Below are 25,447 nucleotides of genomic sequence, written 5' to 3' on the forward strand. Positions count from 1 at the left end.
AGGGAGAGAGAGTTACATTATTTGGGTGAAACTCCCACTATCAGTGTCCTCGGGTTCAGATGACAGAGTCTGTATTAGGTCCACTGTGGATCCCCAGTGCCAGGCACTTAGGAGCTCAATCAGTGTGTGTTTGTTTATTGATTGAAAATTTGTGCTTTCCAGTCCTACTGCAGAGAGGGTAGGGCTACTAACTCAAAAGGCTGAGACAGCTGTATGTGGGCAGTGAGGGGTCTTAGCCTAGAGGCCAGCAGTGAGTAAGAAGGACAGGCTGAAAGGGACTCAGTCTACCAAATGACCAGGTGGCCAATGCACCCTGAGCACTTGGGGGGTCACTGGGCTGGATGTGAGGGGTTGAGTTGGCCTTGCCAGGTGAGAGATGGGGCAGGAGTTCTGGAGAGACAGCCTGCCTGCTGTGTCCTGCATGAGTCCCGCCTGTTGCCAGCACAAGCCTGATTCCTTGTGGCACTCCTTGCCACAGCATGAGCTGGGCTGGCATCTCAGGGGAGAGACCCTGCTGGAACCACACGGAGCTCTGAGTGTCCTAGGCAGGAGGGCTATAAGGAAGGGGTCAGCTCAGATCAGGCTTGTGTGGAGGGGACAGAAGTTAGTGGACACTGAGATCTCTCAGTGGAAAGCCGGGATGGAGAAGAAGGGGCAGCCAGGAGACTGGAGGGCAAGCTGGGCTCCAAGGTCACAGGAGGGCAGGGAGGAAACTCAGGCTGGGTGAGAATGAGGAGCTTCTCCAGAGACCCACCCTGACTCCGCGCCACGTCCCTGGCTGTGGGAGAGCACTGTCCTTCTCAGGCAGCCTCTCCCCTCCCCAGTGTGGGGGTTGTGCCATTGAGCTTCAGCCCCAGGCTTGCGTGCTTGGTGTTCGGGACCCATGGTGTCATCCCCCTTCCTCTTTGCCATATAACACAGGGAAGCAGGTAAGAAGTTTGCCCTGAGCCACAGGACGAGAGAGGTTCATGTTTTCCCCTGATGATGCTCAGCTGCAGCCCTGGCAGAAGGGCAGGCCCAGAGAAAGGTGTGGGTCAGCAGGAGCTGGGGAACAGCTTTGCTTGAGGTTTGGGGAAGGTGGTGGGAGGGGCAAGAGGAGGAAGCAGAAAACAGCAGATTTGTGCCATTGGCCTTCTAAGGACAGAGTTAGTGCCTGTGACTGAGGGTCAATGAATAAACGAGAAACCAGCCCTTCCCGCTCAGCTAAGAGACTTTTATTTAGTTACTGGTGTCATTCTGGATCAGCTCCAGAGAAAGTGGGCTGGTTCCTACAGTTAGAGGCTTTTCATGGTTTTCTTTCTTTTTTTTTTTTTTTTAAAGATTTTAGTTTTTTCCTTTTTTTTCTCTCCAAAGCCGCCCAGTACATAGCTGTATATTCTTAGTTGTTGATCCTTCTAGTTGTGGCATGTGGGATGCCCCCTCTGCATGGCCTGATGAGCAGTGCCATGTCTGCGCCCAGGATTCGAACATGCAAAACCCTGGGCCGCCGCAGTGGAGCTCAGGAACTTAGCCACTCTGCCACAGGGCCCGCCCCTTCATGGTTTTCTTTATCCAGGGCAGGAAACTCGAGACTTTGGTGAAGGCCTGTGGAGGAATCCCGCCTATTCGTCCATAGGAGACAATGCCCTGGATCACGTTCTTACACACGAGAGGGCCCCCGGAGTCCCCCTGTGGAGAGAGAGCAGGGAGGACTGAGCCCATGCTCTCCTGGGTCCTGCCCACCTGCATCCCAAATGCCCTCTCAGTGAAGGCCACCTGGCCTGGCCTCCATGTGGGAGATCAGAGAGCAGGGCAGGCCCCTGTGGGCCCCTCAGCTGCCCAGTCCTGACCCTGGATGTTGTCAGGACTTCATTTCTCTCAGGGGGCGGCTCCCTCTCCTCCCCGCTCTCCTGGATCCTCCCCCATGAGGGCACTGTGGGACCGTGCTTCTGTCTACCATTTAAGGACATGGAAGCAGGGAGGTGAGGCCGACACTCAGCGTGGAAGGTGAGCCATTTAACCAAGATGGGAGCCAGCTCTGAGGAGCCACCTGCTTTGACTGCTGCACACCCAGGGAGCAGTTTTCTAACACCTGTGCCCAGTGTGGAGCAGAGTGTTGAAAATTCATCTTCCAGATGGAACATGATGTCTGGATGCATCTCAGGCTCCTCGTGGGCTCCCAGAAGGCCTGTGACTCCCCACTTTGGCTTCTCCCCGCTTCTCTTCCCAGGAGAAAGATCAAAGTATAGAGGGTGAAGGAGTGAACCCCTCTCACTGCTTGGGTTTGAAAGTTCCAAAACACCCCTCTCCCCAGAGCGAAGCTAGGTAGATGCCCAGTCTCACCTTAAAGGAAGACTTCTTTTCCTTCGGGTCCCCCACACACAGCTGAGTGGTACTGTTGTACTTTTGTAAGTAGGATTCGCACTCCTGGTCCTGCTGCACGGTCAGCTCCACCTCCTGCAGAGTGTCTGATGCTCTGCCATTTGGAGCGACTCTCCCCCAGCCGGCCACATGGCACACCTCTCCGGGCCTCACCTGGGCTGTGCCCCTGGGCAGGTTGAGGGGCCACACAGCTTCAGTAAGCTTGGCCCTTCTCTCCAGCTGATGAGAAGAGGCAAGAAAGTCCAGCTCAGCCACTGGTCTCCTGTCGCCTGGACACTGCGATGGGTCTGCACTGACTTCCCTCTCCCATGAGCCACTGGGACTAGCCAGGTGTCCGGGATGTAGAGGAGGGGAGGGACAGGTGCCAGTGGGAGGGGAAGCAATCTCGACCCAGGACAGCAAGAGCAGCGGGGAGGTTCCCTTACCTTTAGTAACATGATGTCGTTGGCGAAGTTCTTAGAATTATAGTCTGGGTGGGGGATGGCTTCCTTCACAGGGATGACCTGCTGGGTCCTCTCCTGCTTCTGGATGTTGTGGGCCCCCAGGGTCACCTTGATTGAGCTACACAGAAAGCAGGATGGGGATGCGGGGTCTTGGAATCAAAGGAGATCCAGCCCATGAGCCATGAAGTGCAGGTGACAGCTGGGGCAGGGCAGGGCTGCAGGTAGGAGATTGGAAACAACAGGAGTACTGGGCAGTGGGTGACTCTGAGAGGGGATTCTGGGAGTTTTCTCAGCCCTCAGGCAATATTGTGAAAGGACTCTGAGTTTGTCTTTTAACCCTAGTGCATGGTTTCATCCTCCACAGCTGCTTCATTTGACCAGTGTGGTCTCTCTTCTCAACTGGGCCACTAGCTCTCATCTCTGACCCTTTGACGCCAAGGCTTGCCTGTCCTATTTCTCACTTTCAGTCACCAGTCATGCTCTCAGATGGCTCCTCTCATGAGCTCTCATGGCCTTGAGTTCCCAGGAGCCGGCGGAACTCCCCTGGGCTGCAGGCCCTGGGCAGAGAACTGGAGTCCCTGTAGGGGTCTCAGGAGGTGTTCATGGTCTTTGGTGCCTCACCTTCCCCAGCAGTGAGCAGCCGTCAGAACAAAGTCCTGTTGCACGAGGACACCGCCACAGCCGTCCTTTGCCTCTTCAACCAGAAATTGAACGAATGCCATGTAGGGTGGAGAGTGGGGCCTGGCCTCATGTCCCCCGATGATCTCCTCTGAAGGAAAAGTCTTATCTACTTGTGCACACCCAGCGAGTCCACCAGGCATGTGTCACCTTGACGGCAGGACTGCTGGGCATCTGGGAGCCCGAGATGGCCTGGAGTTGAGAGGGGCTGGGGTGGGGCTTTCCCTCTAGAAAAAGGAAGAGGAGCAGGCTTGGCCTGTGAATCTGTCCTCCACAGATAATTGGAGGTGAGCATATGCATATTAGGGACAGCAAAGTCCTAGAGGCTCCTGAGAATTCCTCTCCTGACTTTGCTTTGTTTCAAGAGCCTTTCCAAGGCACTGTTGCCCTGTGATGTCTAGGATGATGCTGATTCCAGTGGACAGGACTTAAGTTTAGGGACCTAGATGTTGTCATAGCCTGTTTTCCATGGCCCGACACAGAGTGGGTGCCCAAAAGCTGTTTCTTGGCTGCATGAAGGAATGGCCCCCAATGGGCCTGAAGGAGAGTTTGTAGGGCCAGCGCTTGTGGGATTCTGGAAAGCAGAGAAGTTCAGGTCCACAAACAGTGGCTCCATCCTGGAAAGAAGGGAGCTGCTAAAGGCCTGGGAAGAAAAGCAGAGCTGGAGAAGGGACTGAGGGTCCTTGGGACTGAGCAAGGCATCAGCAGTCCTCTGGGGACAGTGGTCCCACCAACTCCGGGGTCTGCAGAGCTCAGACTTCTCTCCTAATCAGATGCTGAGGGGAGCATCTGTGTCATCCCAGACCTGGAGGCCAGGCCCACTCTGCCCTGTGCAGGGGAATTGATTATTTTCTCTTTTCCAGTTTCCCTCCCTCTGCCATGCACTTCCAGTTAAGTTCCACTTTGCAGATGGCAAACGTGGGGCCTAGGGAGGGAATAGCACCCACTGGCTGTTCTTGAGAACTGCCTTCTCCCCTGACATTCTTGTTGGTAGCTTATCCAGCATCATACATGGGATTCTGAGGTGGGACGGGAGCTGGGATAGAGAATGTTGCTGGTGGATAGATGGATCAGGGATGTGCAGAAGGGGCAGGAGATGTGTGCCCACTGTGTTTGGGGGGAGGGGTTGGGCATCTGAGGGTGGAGGTGGTCACTCATCTGCCTCTGCCCCAGGGGGCACTAAAATGGCCAGCAGGAGCAGAAGAGGCTGCATCTTTCCAGGAAGGTTGCCGAGGTCAGAGAGGCTGGTGCTTCCTCCTTGCTGTCCTTTAACCCCCAGGAGAGGAAGGATGTACAGATGGGATCAGTGACCTCAAGTCCCCCTGTGGTTGTGTGGTGCTTCATCAGAGATGGCTTTCTATGAAACCTTCCCCGCCCCCACTCCTGCTGCCTGATTATGTCCTCTGGATGGTTATGTGAGAATCATGCAGTGACCACACAAGAACCCACAGTGGATGACTCAGGGCGGACCACCTGTTGCAGCCTAGAGCAGGAACCCAAGGGTACAAAGTGGAGACTTTGGGCTGTGGTATCAACCAGTACAGGTATTGGAGCCCCTGAAACCTGAGTCCCCAGTGATAGAACCACCAATGCCTCATTTCTGTGTTGCTAAGTCCATCAGGATTTCTTCAGCAGATGTGTGTTTGAGTCCTTCTCTGTGCCATGACCAAACGTAGTGGAGATGTGTCTCCTTCCCTTAGAGAGCTGTCTGTCTGGTGGAGGAGAGAGAAGCATCAGTGACCAGAGCACAGTATGGGAAGGGCCATAGCAGAGGGATGCAGAAGATGAGAACAAAGCATGGCCACCATCTACCAAATCCATGTAGCAACCTATTCATCAGCACTGCTTCCTTCCTAGGGGATTTTTAACATCTTTTTTAAGTTACAAATGCTCAGAGTGATAGAGTCCGTCTCTCTTGTCCATGTCTTTAACAAAAGTCCTACACTTGACATTTATTGGCCTAAATTAACAAATCGTTATGACCCTAGGAATTGAACCCACTAATTGACTCAAGCCTGGGTCAGTTTCCTTTGGGTAGGCTGGAGTCAGTCCCACCCAAACCACACGGACTAAGACTGGGAAAGGGCTGAGTCCCCAGAGGAAGTTCAGATGACTACATTGCCGATACCATGTGAAGTGAGAAAGCTTACCAGGCAACCAAAGACCAGTAATTATCCTTTGAGGATTCTCTGTTCTCCGTCTAGAGAGCCACACTTCTGATGGAGCCGGCCCGACACGTAATAGACTCTCATTTGCTCAACAAACTCTGCCGATGATCTCGCTATGATGGAAGTGAAGGAGTGTTATTTCTAAACAGCCCAAGCCCAATCCTGTTCGGAGAACAACTAAGCATATCTGAGTGCTTAGGGCCTGGTGATTTAAGTTTCCCTCTGTACATTTTCTGTATTTTACAATTTTTGTACGAAGAATATTCTGTATCAAAATACCTTGATTCCAGTGTAAATATTCTGTTTATCAAACCAAGTACATTTATCAAACCTCTACCTTTTTGCACCTAGCTTACCCAGTAGCAGACATTTTAAAAATAAAATCACTTTTCTGATTATAGTGGTGATAAATGTTCATTAAGAAAATTTGGAAAGTAGAAAGGAACAATGCCACTCCTTTTCCTCTCACCAGCAGACAGCCTGTTACCATGAGCAGTGCATTTTAAATACTTGGGATCATATTATATATACAATACAGTTCTCTTTTTGTCCTCATTTAACTCAACAATTTAAGCATCTTCCTATGCTCCTAAAAATCTGGTAGTCAATATCACTATAGTACTTCTTTCCCAGATACTAAAGAATTCAACATGCAATTATTTCCTAACATTGTTGGAAAATTTTAAAAATAATTTAAGCTAAGAGGAAACAATTAACATTACCTCATTTCCCATCACTCATTGATAATCATCTTTAATGTCTTGAAGTATGATCTAACATATTTTTCTCTTGTGTACATCTGAATTTTTTAAAATTAAAAGGGAATTATGCTAAACATAAGTCTACGATGCTTTCTTAAAAATTGAGGTGAAATTCACATAACATACAGTTAACTATTTGAAAGTACAACTCAGTAGCAGTTAGTGCATTCAAAATATTGTGCAACTACCACCTCTCCCTACTTTTGAAACTTTTTTTAACACCCAGAAGAACAACCAACCGTACCTGGTAAGCTGTAGGTCCACAGCACAGTGAGTACCGAATCACTTTCCCTCCTCCCTCTCCCACCCCCGGCCCCGCCCCCTGGCAGCCTGTAATCTTCTATCTGTCTCTATGGATTTACACATTCTGGATACTTCATATAAAAGGAATCAGGCGGTATTTAACCTGTTGTATCTGGCTTCTTTCACTTAGCATAATGATTTTGAGGTCCATCCAAGCTGTGGCATGTATCAATATTCAATCTTTTTATAGGTAAATAATATTCCTTTGTATACATATACTCCAATTTATCCATGCATCTGTGGGTAGACATTTGGGTTTTTCTCACCTTTTGGCTATTATGACTAATGCTGCTATAAATATCTGTGTAGACATTTCTGTGTGGATCATATGTTTTCCTTTCTCTTGGATACACACCTAGGAGTGGAACTTCTAGGTCATATGGTAATCCTATGTTTACATTTTTGAGGAACCATCAAACTTTTTACCTCAGTGGTTGCACCATTTTACTTTCCCACCGGCAATGTACAAATGATCCCATTTGTCCATTTCTTCGCCAAAACTTGCGATTTTTCTTTCTTTCTTTTTGAATATAGCCATTCAGGTTGTTATGAAGTGATATCTCACTGTAGTTTTGATTTACATTTCCTTAATAATTAATGATGTTTGTATCTTTTCCTCTGTTTGCTGGTCATTTGTATATGTTGGAAAAATGTTGGTTCAAGACCTTTGCCCATTTCTTAATTGTTTCTCTTCTTGTTGTTGAGTTGTAAGAATTCTTTACATATTCTGGATACTAAACCTTTATCAGATACCTGATATATAAACATTTTCTCCCATTCTGTAGATTGTCTTTTCACTTTCTTGATACTGTGTTTAGTACACAAAATTTTTTAATTTTTATGAAATCCAACTGATGTATTTTACCTTTTGTTGCTTGTGCTTTTGGTGTCAAATCTAAGAATCCAGTGCCAAATCAGAGGTCATGAACATTTACTCTGTTTTCTTCTAAGAGTTTTATGGTTTAAGCTCTGATATTTAGGCTGTTGATCCATTTTGAATTAATTATTGTGTATGGAGTTAGGCAGGGATCCAACTACATTCTTTTCATGCAGTTATCAGGTTGTAACAGCGCCATTTATTGAAGATATTATTCTTTCCCCACTGAATGGTCTTGGCACCCTTGTCTAAAATCAATTGGCCAAAGATGTTCAGGTTTGTTTCTGGGTTCTCAATTCTATTGCATTGGTCTATATGTCTATCCTTATGCAGTACCACACTGTTTTCAATTGCTGTAGGTTTGTAGTAAGTGTGTTTTTTTTTTTTTTTTTGAGGAAGGTTAGCCCTGAGCTAACACCTGCCGCCAATCCTCCTCCTTTTTGCTGAGGGAGACTGGCGCTGAACTAACATCTGTGCCCATCTTCCTCTACTTTATACCTGGGATGCCTACCACATCATGGCTTGACAAGTGGTGTGTAAGTCCACACCTGGGATCTGAACTGGTGAACCACAGGCCACCGAAGCAGAATGTGAGAACTTAACCACTCTACCACCTGGCCAACTCCAGCTTTGTAGTAACTTTGGAAACCAAGAAGTATGAGTCCTCCAACTTTGTTTTCCTTTGCCAATGTTGTTTTGGCTATTTGGGGCCTCTTGCAATTCCATATGAATTTTAGAATTGGCTTTTCCAGTTCAGCAAAAATGGCCTTCAGAATTTTGATAGAGATGGCATTGACTCTGTAGATGGCTTTGAAGAGTATTGTCATCTTAACACTGTGTGTCTTCCAGTCCATGAACCTGGGATGTCTTTCTATTTAATTATTCTGTCTTCAATGTTTTTCAGCAATGTTTTGTAGTTTTCAATGTATGATTTGTTTACCTCCTTGGATAAATTTATTCCTAAGTATTTTATTCTTTTAGCTGCTATTGTAAATGGAATTGTTTTCTTAGTTTCCTTTTTGTATTGTTCATTGCCGGTATACAGAAACACAGCTGATCTTCTACCCTGCACAATTTTTAATATATTTGTTAACTCCTATTCAATTCCACTCCCTTTTATGTTGTTAATGTCACATATTCCATCTTTATACATGTGTGCCCATAAGTTTTACAATTATTGCTTGATGCATTTATTATTTGATAAGTGTTTATTATTATGCATTTATGTATTTTAAATCATATAGGAAACAAAAGGAAGAGCTAAAAACCCAGAATAGACTAATGCTAGCTTTTATATTTATCTTTGTAGTTCTTTTTACCATTTGGACTCAAGTTGCCATCTAATGCCCTTGTTTCTGCCTGAAGGACTCCCTTTAGCATTTCTTGTGGGGCAGGTCTACTAATGATGAATTCCCTTAGCTATTGTTTATCCGGGGATACCTATATTTCTACATTTTTTTTGCAGGGAAATTTCACCAGATATAGAATTCTTGGGTGACAGGATTTTTTTCCTTTCAGTACTCTAAATATATCATCCCACTGCCTCCTGGCCTCCAAGATTTCTGACGAGAAATGGGCTGTTAATCTTATTGTGAATCATCTGTCCATGATAAGTCACTTCTTCTTGCTGCTTTCTAGATTTACTCTCTGTCTTTGGCGTTTGACATTTGATTACAGTGTATCTCAGTGTGGATCTCTGAGTTTACCCTCCTTGAAATTTGTTCAGCTTCTTGGATTTGCATATTCCTATGTTTCATGAGATTTAGGACGTTTTGGGCCATTATTTCTACAAATATTGTTTTTCTGATCTTTTCTTTTTTCTCCTTCTGGGACTCCCATAATGCATCTGTTAGTATTCTTGATAGTTTCCCATGGGTCCCTTAGGCTCTGTTCATTTTCTTCATTCTTTTTTTCTTTCTGCTCCTCAGACTGGGTTAATTTCTTTGGCTTGAAAGTTCATTGATTCTTTCTTCTGCCTGGTCAATCTATTGTTGAATCCCTCCAGTGGAATTTTCATTACAGCTATTGTACTCTTTAGCTTCAAAATTATAATTTCTGTATATCTATGGATATTATCCACTTTTTCATGCTTTGTTCTTGATTCTCTTTAGTGCCTTTCATAGTTTCCTTTAGTTCTTTGATATTTTAAAGACAGTCAATTTACATTTTGTCTTATATGAACAATGTCTGGGCTTCTTCAAATTATTTTCTGTCAATTTATATTTTTCCCCCTGTGAATGGATCATATTTTTTTTGTTTCTTTGTATTTGCAATTTTCCAGTGAAAACTGGGAATTTTGCATATTGTAATGTGGGAGCTCTGGAAATAATGCTGTCCCTCTGCTCCAGGGATGGGCATATTTCTTGTAGAGTGGTACAGTTATCCATTTGTTTAGTGACTTTTCCAAACTTTTTTGCAAGGACTATATTCCTTTTTTGTGTGGTCACTGCAGTCTCTGTTACCTTACCTCTATCTAGTTGTGTCTGAGAAAACTGCTTCAATCTCTGTCAAGACAAGAAGCAGAGAAATATTTCAGAGTACAGTTCATGGCTTTAGGTGGTGTTTGAAGTCTCAAGTAACAAGTCAGTCCCTTGATAAGACAAGGCATGACAGGGTCAACAGAGCACAGCATTAAGGAACGTTTATTTGCTCTGTGTCTGTGGGGTTGTTGCTCATTCTCCTGACTTGAAGCTAGAAAACTTCAGGGCTTTATGTGCACTCCAGCCCAAGACGCCTCTCCTCGGAATTGCTAGAGATCCTATAATTTCACTAATTACTCCCTTGCTTTAGTATATTTGGAAAGCACCAGCTCCTCACACAGGAAGGAGAGTTTAGAGGAGGACATGAAACCCCTGAGTCTCAGGCCCTGCCCTTTCCCATCTTCCTCATTCCTGGCCCTCACCCTATTTGGGTTGGTTCTTCAAGAGTCAGGCTAGGGCCCTGAACAAAGCCACCTTGACATGCTAGACTGATTAGGCAGAGAATGGAGTGAGTGGGAAATTCAAGGAAAATTTTCTTTTAACCTCAATGGCTAGTCAAATGGCCAAGGTCATGGAGGAACACCTCCCAAATCCAGAAGTAGTAATACAAATTTAAGGGAGTGGAAAGATTACTGAGGTGGCAGACATGTGGAAAAGCGTATAATACAGGTGTCTTCCCAGAAAGAATCCTACCTGGAAGAAGCCTCAGTGGAGAGACTAAATTTCTTCTCAGATTTGACCAAATAGAGACAAACTAAAAGATGGTGAAAAGCATTTGTGACTTGTAATTTTAAGAAGCTGTGTTGAAGTGAAAGTTGATAATAAAAATATATCTAGAAAAGAAGATATGATTCTTCAGTTTGTTGAACAAATGAGATAATAATAGCCAGTGTCATAATGTCGGCTAATATTTATTGATCACCAACCACAGATCCTCACCCCACCATCTGAGTTCCTACCAATGTTTCTTCCATTTCTCAAATGAGAAAGCTAAGACCCTGAGGAGCTAAGGGACTTGTTCCACATGACTCAGCTCATGAGAATGGAGGGGGACTTGGCATGAGAATGCAGGGATCTGATTCCAAAGTCTGGGATCTTGCCCACACCTCTACAAGCTTAACCATTTCATACAGTGTTCAAGGAATCCAGGGGAAATTTAAGGAGGTGCTGAGGAGTAAAATTTCTGTGTATATCTTTACTATGTGGCTCTAGTTCTCTTAGAAAAGAAAGGTCCCTCAGTGTCCACCATACTGTGATGGAAATTCCATCATATTGTGATGGAAAAGGTCCTTGAGATCACACACTCCCTTTGCTTTTAGTCTTCATTCTCCTGATTTTCTTCCCCAATATGTAGGAGAATGTCATGCTTGGCCCATGAGGGGCAATCCCCTTGGGCCTTAGCCTCTTACCAAATCACATCTAGTACTTATTGGACATGGGCAAGGCCATTCCTTGCAGCAATGACAATGGCACAACGACATGACATTCCTGCACTCATACATGGCATTTGAGTCTGCTGCTATAAACCACTTTCCCTGAGTCTGATCATTCTCTTAAGTTCTGCTTGAAATCAGAACCTACAAGCGTAAAGGGCCGTAGCTGATTTCTTTTGACCATGAGACTCAGCCATGCTGTTGAGAAGAGATTCCTGCCTCAGGTAGGAGTTGTCTCTACTTAACTATTAGGAAGCTGGGATGATAGTCAGAATTTCTGGGGTGTTTACAGGGCATCAAAAAGAGTTTTCAGGGAAAGACATGTCAGTAAAGGAGAACCTAGGTTATGTGTGGGAGTGGGGAAGATTGTACTTCTCTTTTGCCTCTGTAGTGATAAGGGTAAGGGAGAGAGGGCAGGATTGGGGAGAGAAAAATGTCTATTAGACAGACATAAATTTATGATATTTCCAGAGTTTTGGTAACCACTAGAACACCCTTCAGTTTCTGCTTGTTGCCTACTCTAATCATTGCCCAGCCACCAACAAAGAACAACGTTTCGATGTTGGGTTGGGGATAATTCAGTAAAAATCTGGTGTGGTTCAATGTCCAGGGTGATGAGTAGACAGAGGACTATAGAGGAAGGGGGAGGAGAAGTGGGCTTGGGTGAGAACGGTGTGCCCACCCCCTCCCAACTGGGGACAGGTGTTGACCGCACTTCTGGGTGGGAGCAGGTTGGAAGGGAGTGATGTTCTGGGTTGCGATGTCACTTTTAATGTGACCTTGGATCACACTCAAGACTTCTCTCCCCCAAATCCCCACCTGAGGGTCTTTAGCTCCCCAGGAACTTTGCCCGCCAAGGCCATTTCCCTTCCCCAAAGCGTTCGTTCCCACAGGGCCTAAATGTCACACCTTGCCCTTCTGGAGTGAACGAGTTCTTTTTTCTCCCATCTCTCTCAGGAGCTAGTGCTGTGAGCTTTCTTACCACATCTGTGCGGGATGTGGCAAATGGTTTGGTTTGGGGTAGGTAAGAGTGGTGCTGCTGAATCATTTACCAGAACCTCTAGTATACAACTGCAAAATTGGTGGGTCTTTCTCTTTCTTTCTGTCTCATAGTTCAGAGTAGGTATAATTAAGTGTTGGGTTTGCAAAATATAACTCACACCTAAGAATTCTTGTGTCACATCCCCTATCTGTCCTCCAGTCTTGATATGACATCTCCTAGTAGTAGGGTCCCCACCCCCCACTGCTATTAAACTTCTATTTCAGACCAAGTACTAGGAAGTAGCACTGGAACCACATGCGGGCAAAGCAGAAGATCTGGACCATTCTAGCCAGCCCTCCAAAGGCTGCACATGAGAAATCAGGCATTGCAGAAACCTTCTGGGCCACTGAGAGCATTTTACCAATGGAACTGCAGAAGGATAATTTACTGAGATACGAAAGACTATTGTTCTGTCTGTACTCTCTCTGGCTTAATTTGCCAGAACCTCCAGTATATGCATGCCAAACTCTAAACATTTTTAATGTTGCCTTGTCTCAGGTTCCTAAGCCTGGAAAATGGAGGATGGATCTGTTACTGGACCACAGTTAATTCATCAAGGCATTGAACTTCACCATTGATGTTTTTAGGAGTCAGCCTTCTGGCCCCCCTGGGCTTCAAATGTTAAGACTTTGTGCAGCTATGAGCATCTTAAATGCCTACACATAAATACCCACTCATGAGTGACGCTCGATAACTCCTGAGGAGATAATGGGGACCAGAATGAGTGTGCTTAGGATTGGCTTGTGTCTTTGGCTGGGCCCTTGCCTCCCAGAAATCTCATCTTTCCTGAAGTCTCACGGGGGCAGGGAAGTTAGACTTTTTTCTTGACCCCATGGAGGATATAACAGATAAGGGGAGGAAAGCCTTGTCCCAAGAGGGTGCCAACCCTGGGCTCTGCTGAGTGTCCCAAAAGAGAGGGTCCCCAGTGGTAAACCAACTCCCAGCTGACGCGTGTATGAAAAAGATGGGGGGGGGGGCGGTGTGTGCATCATGCTATCTGCAAATGGGTCTTTATTTGGTAGGTGCTTTTTAACACAAATACAGTTTGGGGTACATCAGGGAAGAGAGAAAGCCAAGGGCATTACCATGAATCCACACCTCACTATGTTCCCAGGCATATGTGATTCATATATGTGATCTCACTGAATTCTCCACTTTTGGCATGGGCATTCTCAGGAATCACATTGTAAAATGAAACAGACCCAGAGGAATTAAGTGGTGTGCTCAAGGTCACATGGTTACCGAAAGTGTGTACACACACATACACACACAGCACGCGTGCCTGCCCAGCTGCAAACTCTCTTTTGTATCACTCTAAGAGGTGGTGGAAGCCACAGCGGGCAGATGTTAGCTCAGGAAAGGAGAGTGTTCTGACAATCAGAGTTCTCCTAGAATGGCTGCTCAGGTGGCCCAGGAGCTTCCTCTCCAGGGAATTGTTGCAAGAGAGGCTGGCAAACATCTTCATCAGGGGCCAGTGAGGTGATCTTGGTCAGAGACATAAGATCAGTTTTAAGACTTCCCAGCTCTGAGCCTTTATCTCTCAGTTGGGAGCGACCTGACCTGCAGGTTAAGAGCCTTGAGTTGCTGCTCAGTTATATCAATTTCTGGCCTCATTGTCCTCCTCTAACATAAGAACATCAGGCTACAGCAGAGGCTTTGTAAGCATTGTTAGCCATAGAAATCTCTCCTCAAATGGGTATGTATGTGCCAGGGTAGCTTTTCAAAATCATATATCCATACCTATACCTGTATGTATACGTATGTACATAGACACACGTATGCATATTTCATATATGATACACAATAAAATATATGCCTGTCTGTGTGCATATATATTTGTGTGTGTTTGTGTGTATAATCCTATATTTTTGTTTGTTTTCTTCCCTTCCTTTTCTCTTTCTGAACATGATCTTGGAACATCTTTGCTTCTGGAGGATTTTCGTCCCTCGAACAAAAGCTGTGTGAAGTCAACTGTTCTCCCTGTGTCACGAAAGTGGCCACGATCATTAAGATATTCTGCTACAGAGGTCTTTGTGGCAATAAGATGTGAGAAGGGATGCCTGCCAGGGTGACAAGAACCCAGAGGGAGACCTTTACCGCATGTGAAAATGAGTCTGGTGTGCGTGTGTTTTGGTCGGGGGACGTTCATCTGCCGCTGTGACTGGACTGAACTCTACAGCCAGATAAGCATCAAGATAAGGCACCCAGATAAGCATCAAGATCTGGGAGGGGACGGCTGGCCTGCATGCCCGGCTACACGGACCAGGCCCATAGGACCCAGCATCAACACAGAGGCTCTTATCACACACGTGGCCTCCAAGTTAAGAGCTAGCCAATTTTGAGGGTCACTGTGACCTTGAATTCTAAGGGTGGAGCATTTACCATGGTGGCCTGTGGGTTGGAGGCTGTTCTTCATTTTTCTGGCACCATGTGAGCTTCCCTGATCTGGTGTGATTTAAGGAAGCTGAGGAACTGGGGTATGTCATCCATGTCAGAGTTTGTACTGAACTTTTTACCCATAGTGCACCCTAGATGTGAACCATAAAGAAATGGCGGCCCTGGTTGTGTTTTTCCCCCTTGTATCTCTCCTTCATCCAGAGGTGGGGCTCCACTGACCACAGAACTGGAAACTTCATTTCCAATCCCAAACACTGCTGTTCTAGAGACAAATGTGACAGTTCACGTGAAAACTGGAAGTGGTAAGACACGTGAATTTTGTTATTCTCCGACAAGATGATTTTCACTTGTTTGGATTTCCCCCACAGATTCAGGACAATCTGACCAGCCTGGACAAGGAAGGAGACTTGGAAAATTCTGATGAAAGTCCTTTGGGCTGTAAGTTTCATGGGGCTATGAGTGGTGTGTGCCACGTCCGCTTCTGAGCCTCCTTTGTCTGGCACATAGCGGGTGCTCGATATTCCCTTGTTTGTTGATTGATGGCAATAGTAGTGATGTTCAGCCCCTCTGCAAAGACTCCCTCCCTTATTCAACTGGCACCTATAGCCCAAGTGGGCAGCAAAGTCCTAGGCCAGAAGCCAGGTTACCACAGGTGAACAAGAGACAGGCTGAAAGGGGCCGAGGCTGTGAGTGAATGGTCTATGAGTCAGTTCTAGCCCATAGGGGCTGTGGGCTGGATGTGAGGAGTTAATCCAGGAAGAGGTGTGGAAAAGCATCAATCTGGGTCATAACCCAGCAAGGGTTTGTGAGTAGGTGGAGGGAGGTGGGAGAGAGGAGGATGCAGAAAACAGCGGAGAAACGTAAGCAGAGGCTAGCCTGCGCACAGCTGCTACCCAGTGACTGTTGTTCAACAAATAAAAGAGAAATCAGTCATTTCCATCTAGTTATTAAGGCCGTGGCAGCCTCCATGCAGGGAGGTCTGCACTCTTCCCCAAGAAAACGGTCAAAGATGGGGCTCTCATTGATCTCTTTCTCCAGGACAGGAAGCTCGGGATCTTGGTGAAGACTTGAAGGGGTTCCATTTTTCATCCAAAGGAGACAACGCCCTGGTTGACATTGTTACACAGGAGGGGCCCCCAGAGCCTCCTTCAGGCAGAGGAAGGGAGGACTGAGCTGGCCTCCATGTGTTCCTGCTCTCCCCGTCTCCCTGGCGTGGGTGGTCTCTGTTTGGGTCTGCATGGGAGATCAGAGGCAGTCCTGGTGTCCAACCCTGGCCTCGAGTGTTCTCCCAGCCTGACCCTGGTCTATGCCCTGCCCACTTCTGTGAGGCTGTACCTCTGGAGCTGCTGCCTGGCTTTGGGTGGCCATGCTCTCACACAGGCGCGAGCCTGAACTCTGTTCTCTGGGACTAATCCCTAGCTTGAGGCTGAAGAGCCTTGGAGGAATGGCCACCGTTCTCTTCACGCAAAGGCGTAGTTTAATACCCAGTAGCCACATGAGTGACAGTCCTGAGTGGGTGCCTGTCTGTACTTACTTCTGTCAGAGGGGGCGGCTTTTTCTGAGGCAGCTACCCCAGGGGACTTGATTTCCAAATGCAAACTTCCAGATGAGGCGCTGTGTTAGTTTCCTATGGCCACTGCAGCAAATTCTCACCAACTTGATGGCTTAAAAGGGTGGAAATTTATTCCCTCACAGTTCCGGAGGCCAGAAATCCAACATCAGTTTCCCAGGGAATCTGTTCCTTCTTCCAGCTTCAGGAGGTGCATTTCTTGGTCCATGGCCTCTTCTTTCATCTTCAAAATATACTAAAATATAATTGAAGGAAATACAAATAAGCCAAGATAACAGGAAAAGAATAGCATTATCTAATATTCACCAGCTAGTTATAACCACCAACAACCATTTGGTGTACATTTTAATAGGCTTTTTACTATGCAAATTTGTATACTTTGTAAAATAAAAAAGGGATAATGCTACACATAAGATTTCTTCCCTTGTTTTATTGAGATATAATTGACATATAGCATTGCATATGTTTAAAGTATACAGCATAATGACTTGACTTGCATATACTGTGAAATAGTCATCACAATGAGTTTAGCTACCATCCATCATCCTTCTAAGGTGATTTGTCTTGGTCTCTGTGGTACAGGGGGTGCTTCAGCCTTGGTCCTCTGTTCTAAGATTTTCTCAGTGGTGTCTTGTCTGTGAATAGTTGTTAGTTGTTCATCTCGTGAGGGGGAGCAAAGTCGGGAATGACCTATGTTGCCATCTTGGTGACGTTACTCTCCCGCACATGAGATTTTGTACCTGCTTCTGTTACTTGGTCATCTATGACTGTCAGGAAATCCTAGTCATCATTTCAACAGCTGCTTCTATTTTGTCATTTGCATGTGATATATGAACTTACAACAATTTACTTACTGATGCTCTTTTTGCTTTATTTCAAGGTAGCTCTCATTTTTAAATTTTTGCTAGTATATACCATACTGCAATGAACAACCTTTAAGTACTTGTCCTATTTTCCAAGAATAAGTACGTAAAGTGAGTTTGCTAGTTCAAAGCATACTTGTATTTTTTTTAACTTATTGCACACATTAGCAAATTGCTATCTAAAAGGATAGTACCAATTTATGTACTCTATATCAAGAAATTTCTACAGCAGTTTCTCTTCACCTATGCCCAAACAGAGTATTGTCATTTTTTAAATTGTTGCTGGTTCTAATAATTTTCTCTTTTGGGAGTGAGAGGATGCAAATTCCCAGTTAAGGTTTTTAGCATGGTTTTCTGTAATGTTCCTAAAAATCATATTTATGTTTATATCATACTCCATTATGTGGATTTACCATAGTTAATGCTTTCCACTTTGTTAATTAAGTTGTTTCTCATTTTTGACAATTTTAAATAATATTGAGATGAGCATCTTTGTGCTCAAAGTTTGTTGTAGAAACGTGTGAACGTGTGAGGGTGTGCATGTTGGTTTGTGTGTGTGTGTTTCACACTGTTTTCAGGACATATTCCCAGTAGCAGAAATATTGTGTCGTATTGTTACCGGCCAAGTTAGGGTCCTCTGCTCACTGCAAGACATGCCAATAGTCAGGAGGCAAAGTGGTAGGAGAGAAAAGATTCCTTTATTACAGCTTGCTAGCAAGAGGGAAGATGGAGGACTAATGTCCAAAAGAATCATCTTACAGAACATAGACTACAAGCTGCTTATATAGGGGATTGGTCTCCAGGTGGGGAAGGTGACTGGTCTCTGGGTGGGACTGCCATCTGATGTCCAGGTGGGGGCAGACATGTGGTCCCAGTTCCTCACACTCCTTTGTTTTGTTGGATATGCATTAGAGAATGGAGCCGTGCCCTATATCCTGATCTTTCAGTTGTCATTGATGATGGCTATCAGCATAGGCTCTCTGTCTGGGGCTCATCATATTCCTAAGGAACTCAAAAGAACAAAGTTATCATCTTTTTTTTTTGTTTTTGAAGATGTTTAGCCCTGAGCTGACTACTGCCAGTCCTCCTCTTTTTGCTGAGGAAGCCTGCCCCTGAGCTAACATCCGTGCCCATCTTCCTCTACTTTATATGTGCGACGCCTACCACAGCATGGTGTGCCAAGTGGTGCCATGTCCGTACCCGGGATCCTAACCGGCAAACCCTGGGCCGCTGAGAGGCGGAATGTGCGCACTTAACTGCTACGCCACTGGGCCGGCCCCCCACAGTTATCATCTTAAAGCGTCAGGAAGGGGCCACAAAATCTAGAGAGTATGCCTGGGCTAGTGAGTCAGAGGTCATTCATAGTTACAATGTGGTTTCTTTTCTACAATATGGCTTCCCTTATGTCAACCTTGTGTTGACCTGGTATCAATATAATATAAACATTTTAACGAATGATATTGAATAATTGAACTGTTTCTCCTTGCTGCTGGGAAACTTGCTAAGGAAAGAAGAAGACATCCAGAATCCTGGCCCATTAACCACTCTCTGGTTTTTGCCCTGCCACGGTCATTACCACAGTGAAATACCATTTCATCATTGTACTTCTCATCCCTGGGATCTCACCTTTACACAGGTAGATGGGGCCAGGCTTCCCATCAGGTGCTAGCAATCTATGGGGAGGAATAAGAGGCTCAACCCCTCCTCATGAGGACCAAGGTGTGGGTGGGGGCATTTCCGTCCCCTCTCCTGCTCCAACCTTGGTCCCACGTCTACTGGGTCAGAACACTCCCCTCAGCAGGTTTCTCAGGCCTTTCTGTTTCCCTTTTCCATTGCTTGTTGCCCTGGCCAGGAAACGGTAGTGGTTTTAAATGGAGTTAGCCCCTTGGATACTCATAGATTTTTCTAAGTGGTACAAGATTGCCCCTAATCCAGAAAAGGGAATTTTTGACATTCAGGAAGAGGATAGGATCCCAAAGTCAGGAAAGTGTTTGCACACCAGATTAGATTAGCTTTTTGCAGGAATCCTCCTCTGAAGAAAACCAACCTGGGATGAATTTGAAGATTGCTCACTCAGGTTAAACTATCTTTTCTTTCAGTGGCAAGAGTCCACTAAAATGTAGTCATTGAACTATTTTTGGTGATTTTGTGAGGTAAAGAGTAACTGGCAAAATGATAGGGCAGTGATGAGGTGAAATAGTTTTAATTATGTCCTTCACAAGAGAAACCGAATCAAGGTTGGTTGAATAAATACAAAAGTAACACCCTGACTTCCATCTTTAGTGATAGCAGGCCAGGTTATTTGGACCAACCCTCTGAATCAAAAAAATTTAAGGGAAAAAAACTTTTTATGGCATTGACAAACTGAAGACACTGAGGGACTGTCAGGATAAATTTTGGATTTAATTCTGACACCCGGAATGGTAAGCAGAAGTCAAGACAACCCAAGCTGGTTTTGTCATGAAGGTATTTGCAATGTAAACAATTGGGCCTTCTGTTTTGGTGATTTCTTGGGGTAAGAGGGATAAAAGTGAAGGCCCTGGGTTCAACCAATATGGAGACTCAAGTAAGAAACTCTCCTCATGTTAATCTGGGGCCCCCACTGGCTGTCCTTTAGCATAACAGTGAGCAGAACTAAATCTACCCTCCACAGATAAGAGAGCCTTGATACTGAACAATGCAGAAAAATGGAGAAAAGGGAAAAACAACCAGTTTCTGAGAAGTTGTGACCATGGGCAGCCTTCCTGAAGATTTACAGCCTAGGGTCTCATTGGGTCTCCAGCACTGGTCTTGATTTTCAGGTGCTTTGGAAGGGAAATGCCTCCAGGGGCCAGGCAGAAGCTATTGCAAATCCTCTCTGAAGACGATACCTTTATTGCAGGCCTTGAGAAGCCTGCCACCCTTGGCCTCTACCCACTACACATGTAAAATCTTTTAAAAAGTATCAAGCTGCACATAATCAAAATATCAAAGAACACATGAAAACGTGACACCGCGAACGACAGCCAGCAGAAATAACTCTTAGTAGGGACAGATCAGCAACTGTGTACTTGAGATTTTGGAATTATCTTGCACATATTATAATACAAACTTAAAAATGACTGGAGCAGGCCCGGCCTCATGGCCGAGTGGTTAAGTTTGGGCGCTTCTCTTCAGCGGCCCAGGGTTTCACTGGTTTGGATCCTGGGCGCGGACATGGCACCGTGCTTCAGGCCATGTTGAGGTGGCATCCCACATGCCACAACTAGAAGGACCCACAACTAAAATATACAACTGTGTACTGGGGAGATTTGGGAAGATAAAGGAGAAAAAAAAAGATTAGCAACAGTTGTTAGGTCAGGTGGCAACCTTAAAAAAAAAAGAAAAAGACTGGAGGGAACAGGGAAATATGAAGTGTCATTCGTGATTGGATAAAGATCCAGATAGATTTTCTAAATATAAAAAACGAAATTGTTACCGAAACCAAAGTGGGTTTCCTCCTGGCAAGTGAAATCAGACTCTTCACCAGAAGGAATTGACTCACACAGTAAGGTGTATTTGCAGCAAATGGGAGACCATGAGGAATCATTTCTGGAGTCATGGCAGCCATCCCTGAACAAAGGGAAGCAGGGACTTTTATTTCAGATGGAGAACGGGAGTTTCAAAGGGGAGAGGTGGATGGGGAGGCCCGGGTGGTACAGCAGTTAAGTTTGTGCGTTCTGCTTTGGGGGCCTGGGGTTAGCCGGTACGGACCCCGAGTGCAGACCCGAGTGAGCACCATTTGTTAAGCCATGCTGTGGCAGGTGTCCCACATATAAAGTAGAGGAAGATGGGCACGGATGTTAGCACAGGGCCACTCTTCCTCAGCAAAAAGAGGAGGATTGGTGGCAGATGTTAGCTCAGGGCTAATCTTCCTCAAAAGAAAAAATAAGGCAGAGGAGAGTGTTCACTTGTGCAGGCTCAGATGGAAAACATGCTTCCGCATACTGCAGGTTAATAAGGCCTAAGCTCCTCCTGGAGAGCTCTTAGCACTTCAAATAAGGCCAAGGTCATAGGCATAGGTCTCCTAGTGAGGCTTGGTCTGGTTCAGGGTGATTGGTTGCATCTCCTTAACATAACAAAAGGGAAGAAAAACGATTTGGAAAAACAGTTAAATGCTTTCAACTCCCCCTCAACCCTGGAATTCCTCAGGGTAATTAGTCCTGACAAAATAACAACATTAAACAGGAAGTGGGTAGATTTGCTTGCACATTGAAGACAACAGAAAAGAGGATTCTTAAGTGGAAGAAATATCTGAAGAAATTATTAGAGTACCATACAGCAAAAACAAAACTAGCCTAGTAACTAGACACTATTAAAGAAAAATCAACATTCTTTGTGTAAAATGATAATCACAATTTCTAATGTGTTAACAAAACAGGGTAGAATTAAAATCCAAAATTTGGGGAGAAGGTAAATGAGATTAAAAGTTCTGCATTTCCTGCATTTTCAGGGAGAAGGGTAAACCTGTGATTAAATTAAGTCTTTGATAAGTTGTGGAGACATCCTGAACTTTTATGTAACTGCTAAAATACTACGAACAATGCGCAACTTCCAAATGGTAGAAGGGAAAAAAGGAAACGCAAAAAGTAGTCCATCCAAGAAAAGGTAAGAAAGAAGAGGGAAAAAACCCACAGAATAGTTGGGAGAAATGCAAAACATAAAGTCAGAGTAGACTTAAAATCAAATGTATCCATAACTACGTCAAATGTAAGCATCCTGAATTCAAAGAATATCAAGTCAGCTGTGAAAACAGACATAAATGTCTGCTTTGTGCAATAGACAGGTGTAAAATGTTGAAAGTCAGAGAAAGGAAATGGATCTACCATCATTGACAGTAACCGTAGAAAACCATTGTAGGTGTATCAATACCAGAGAAAAGTGACTTCAAATCAAAAGTGTCTGTGAAGAGAAATGGGGTCCTTTCACAACGATAAACAGATCAATCATCAGGAAGATGAAATGATTTTAAATTTTAATGCACCTATTATATGGCCAGAAAATCTATAAAACGAGAATTGAAAGAACTCCAAGGAGATAAATAAACCTACCATCACCTCAAGAATTACGACGGTAAGTTGACCATAAAAGAATTCCATAAGGATATGGATGATGTAAAAAGAACAAGGAACCAACTGGATCTAATAGCATATTTAGAACATTGCATCCAATATTAAGATATTTTTAAAATACACACAAAACTTTTGCCAAAATTGATCATATATTGAGCCCTAAAGCAAATCTTGAGAAACTCTCAAAATGCAAATCTTTGGAATATTTTCTGGCCACAACATAATCAAGCTAGAAATCAATAAAATGGTAACTATAAAAATCCTCATAATACTAGAAAAAAAGAAATACACTTTTAAATAACCCACAACTCAAAATAAAATTTAAAAAGAAGTAGAATGTTATGAGTTGAATAATACCGATAACAGTACTTATTAAAAATTGTAGCATGCAGCTAGAGCAGGTAGAGAAATCTTATAATCTTAAAACTCACATATTATGGACAAATTGAAATGGCAAGCCATAGGATATATTGGAGTATCTGAGGAAGCCATTTGGTATAAACCTAATTCGACCTGACCTTGTTTTTTCCAAAAGGGCCTGACTGTGACTATTGAGTACGCATTGCATATCTGCCTTAAAACATTTCCTATGGCAAGAACAAAGGCCCTTGAGATAAAGGTGCAACTTCCCCCCACATTGGCATTTCCTTAAGGATAAGAATCTTTCCTTAGGCTAGGAACTGATTGCTGCACTCACCTTTGGCTACCCAGCTCACCTGTGACCACCCAGTTCCAGACAGCAGACCTGCCACCCTGCTGTGTTCACCAAGACAGCAGACCTACCTGCTGTTTCCATTAATCGCTGTGCTGACAGAGCAGTATCACGACTATTGTAAAAGGGACATTTCAATCACATGTGAAACATCCTGTATGGGTGTATATAACCACTCTGTGAACCCCACTTCTTTGGTACCCTTTCTTACTTTGGGAAGAAAGGCCCCCGGCTATGGTCCTCAGATTTCAGCTCAGAATAAACTCACCCAAATTTTCATTTATAGATTGGTTATGGATTATTTTCATCGACAGTTCAAAAAACTGAAATTATTGGGGTGATCATATATCCTCAGAAGTTAGGAATTAACACATGAATAAATTCAATGAAGCGGGAAAAGCAATAAAAAGTAGCAGAAGTTAATGAAATAGTAGGGCAACATACAACAGAGAGATTTAATAAACAAATATTAATGATTTGAAAAGGCTGATAAAATTGACAAGCCTCTGAAGAAACTAATCATGAAAAAAAGAAAGGAAGTGCGAATATTTAAGATCAGGAACTAAAAAGGGAATATTTTTACAAAGCTGCAGACAATTAAAAGATAAGGCAAGAATATTATGAAAAACTTTATGCTAACACATTTTAAATTTTAGACAAAATAGAAATATCACTGCCTAACACATTCTCGAGAAGGAATTGCCACATTAGGTAATACTGGAGTTATCAGAGAAATTGCATCAGCCATCAAATACTTTCCACATAGGGAACTGACCTAGACAGCTTCCCTATTAATTTCTACCAAAATTCAAGGAAGGAAAGCTATTAATCTACAAATGCTTCCAGAAAAGAGAAAAAGAAGGAACGCTACCATCTTGTTTTATAAGGCTGGCATAACCTTGACACAAATAACAGGAAAAGAAAGAAAACGTGCAGGTCAACCTCATGCACGATTCATAGACAGAAAACACTAACAATATCAACTCTCAAAACTAGTCCAACAATACGCAAAAAGCTTAAAGCATCACAGGCAAGTTAAGTTTACACTAAGAGTGCAGATGTCACTTAAACTTAGAAAGATCGACTAATGCAATTTCCCACTCAAACAGATATAAGAGAAAAATCATATCGTTATCTCAATAGGCAGAAAGGCATTTGATGAAAAACAACATCCACTCATGATAAAGATAACCTTTTATCACATCAAAACAGAAAGAAATTTGCTTAATCTAATAAATGGTATCTGTAAAACCTACAGAAACTGTTTAACCAACCCCTCATCTAATAAGATAACCAAGGTTTCCATCCTTCCCGCAAGACTGTGAGAAAGCCCTTCCCTCTTGGCTGCTTTGCACACAGTGTGCCATCCTGGTGTTCGCCCAGCTCTTTCCCTTGGGCAGGCTTGATTCTGGAAATGACCCCAAGTGGGATCCTTTCAGGAAGTGTATGGAGATTCAGGGGGGAGATTATGAAGAGTTGATCCGAGGGAGGGAGCAGGGCTGGGCTGCAAAGGGGAGGGTTTGCAGCACTGCTGGCTCTTTTTCTACCTTTAATGCCCCTTCCCTGGGCCTGATGCTCTGACTCTCATGTTGTTCCTGTATTTGGGGCCCTGGGTTCCCTTGTTCAGGGAAGATCATCAGGGCACAGAGGCCGAGCTCCTCTCCTGCCCTGAGAGGGCACACCTGCAAATGACGCTAAGTACTGGGTCTGGGAGTGAGAGAGGTCATTGTGATGGTTGCTCACTGAGCTGGATGGAGAAAAAGCTTTGGCTTCTCCAGGTTTTGGGCAACAAGAGTCAAAAATTGACGGATACAGTGTTGGGGTAGCAGTTTGAGCTCAAGGGATCTGTTCATTTTCAAGGAAAACTGAGAAGGGAGAACTGATATTCCCAGTTATTCTGGGATATTGTTCCCTGTGGATAACCCCCTTTAGGCCCTCTCCCCAGGAAGAGTTTGTTCCTTAGTCCTTACTGGCCTGGACCAGACTCTCTCAGTCACTCTCTCACTTACTGATAAAGCCCCTTTTCCTTTCATGACTAAACCAGCTGTGCCCACTTTCTCTCTCTCTCTCTCACTCTCTCTCTCTCCCCTTTCTTACTCTTGTTGATGCCCCATCTTTACCAGTTGCCCCTCCAGTTTTGGTCTGAATAAAAGAGTAAGTCCCATGAGGCATGAAACTTGGTTCCCTGAGGGACAACTGAGGAGCCAGATCATATCAGCCAGCCAGCTACAACCTCATCCCAATGTCCATCATGCAACAGATGAAAGAC

At 44.5% G+C, this 25,447-nt stretch overlaps 1 protein-coding gene across 2 annotated transcripts in view; it reads right to left on the reverse strand.

The window, feature by feature from the left end:
• Positions 1–1,192: 1,192 nt before the first annotated feature.
• The window catches only part of LOC111768996 (granzyme B-like), a 51,063-nt gene continuing 26,808 nt past the window's right edge, over positions 1,193–25,447 (reverse strand). Inside the window, exons 1-5 of one of the 2 annotated variants that reach the window (XM_070273688.1) lie at positions 4,640–4,737; positions 3,426–3,572; positions 2,787–2,922; positions 2,323–2,580; positions 1,193–1,668 (exon numbers count right to left, since the gene is read on the reverse strand). In XM_070273688.1, coding sequence (XP_070129789.1) covers positions 1,507–1,668; positions 2,323–2,580; positions 2,787–2,922; positions 3,426–3,572; positions 4,640–4,695 — 759 coding nt within the window. In that variant the 5' untranslated portion in view covers positions 4,696–4,737 and the 3' untranslated portion in view covers positions 1,193–1,506. Of the gene's footprint in view, positions 1,669–2,322; positions 2,581–2,786; positions 2,923–3,425; positions 3,574–4,639; positions 4,738–25,447 lie in introns of those variants that run through there. The other variant, XM_023623185.2, reaches the window with a different exon arrangement.

The sequence above is a fragment of the Equus caballus genome, chromosome 1 (assembly GCF_041296265.1).
Source record: "Equus caballus isolate H_3958 breed thoroughbred chromosome 1, TB-T2T, whole genome shotgun sequence".
NCBI classification, from domain to species: Eukaryota; Metazoa; Chordata; class Mammalia; order Perissodactyla; family Equidae; genus Equus; species Equus caballus.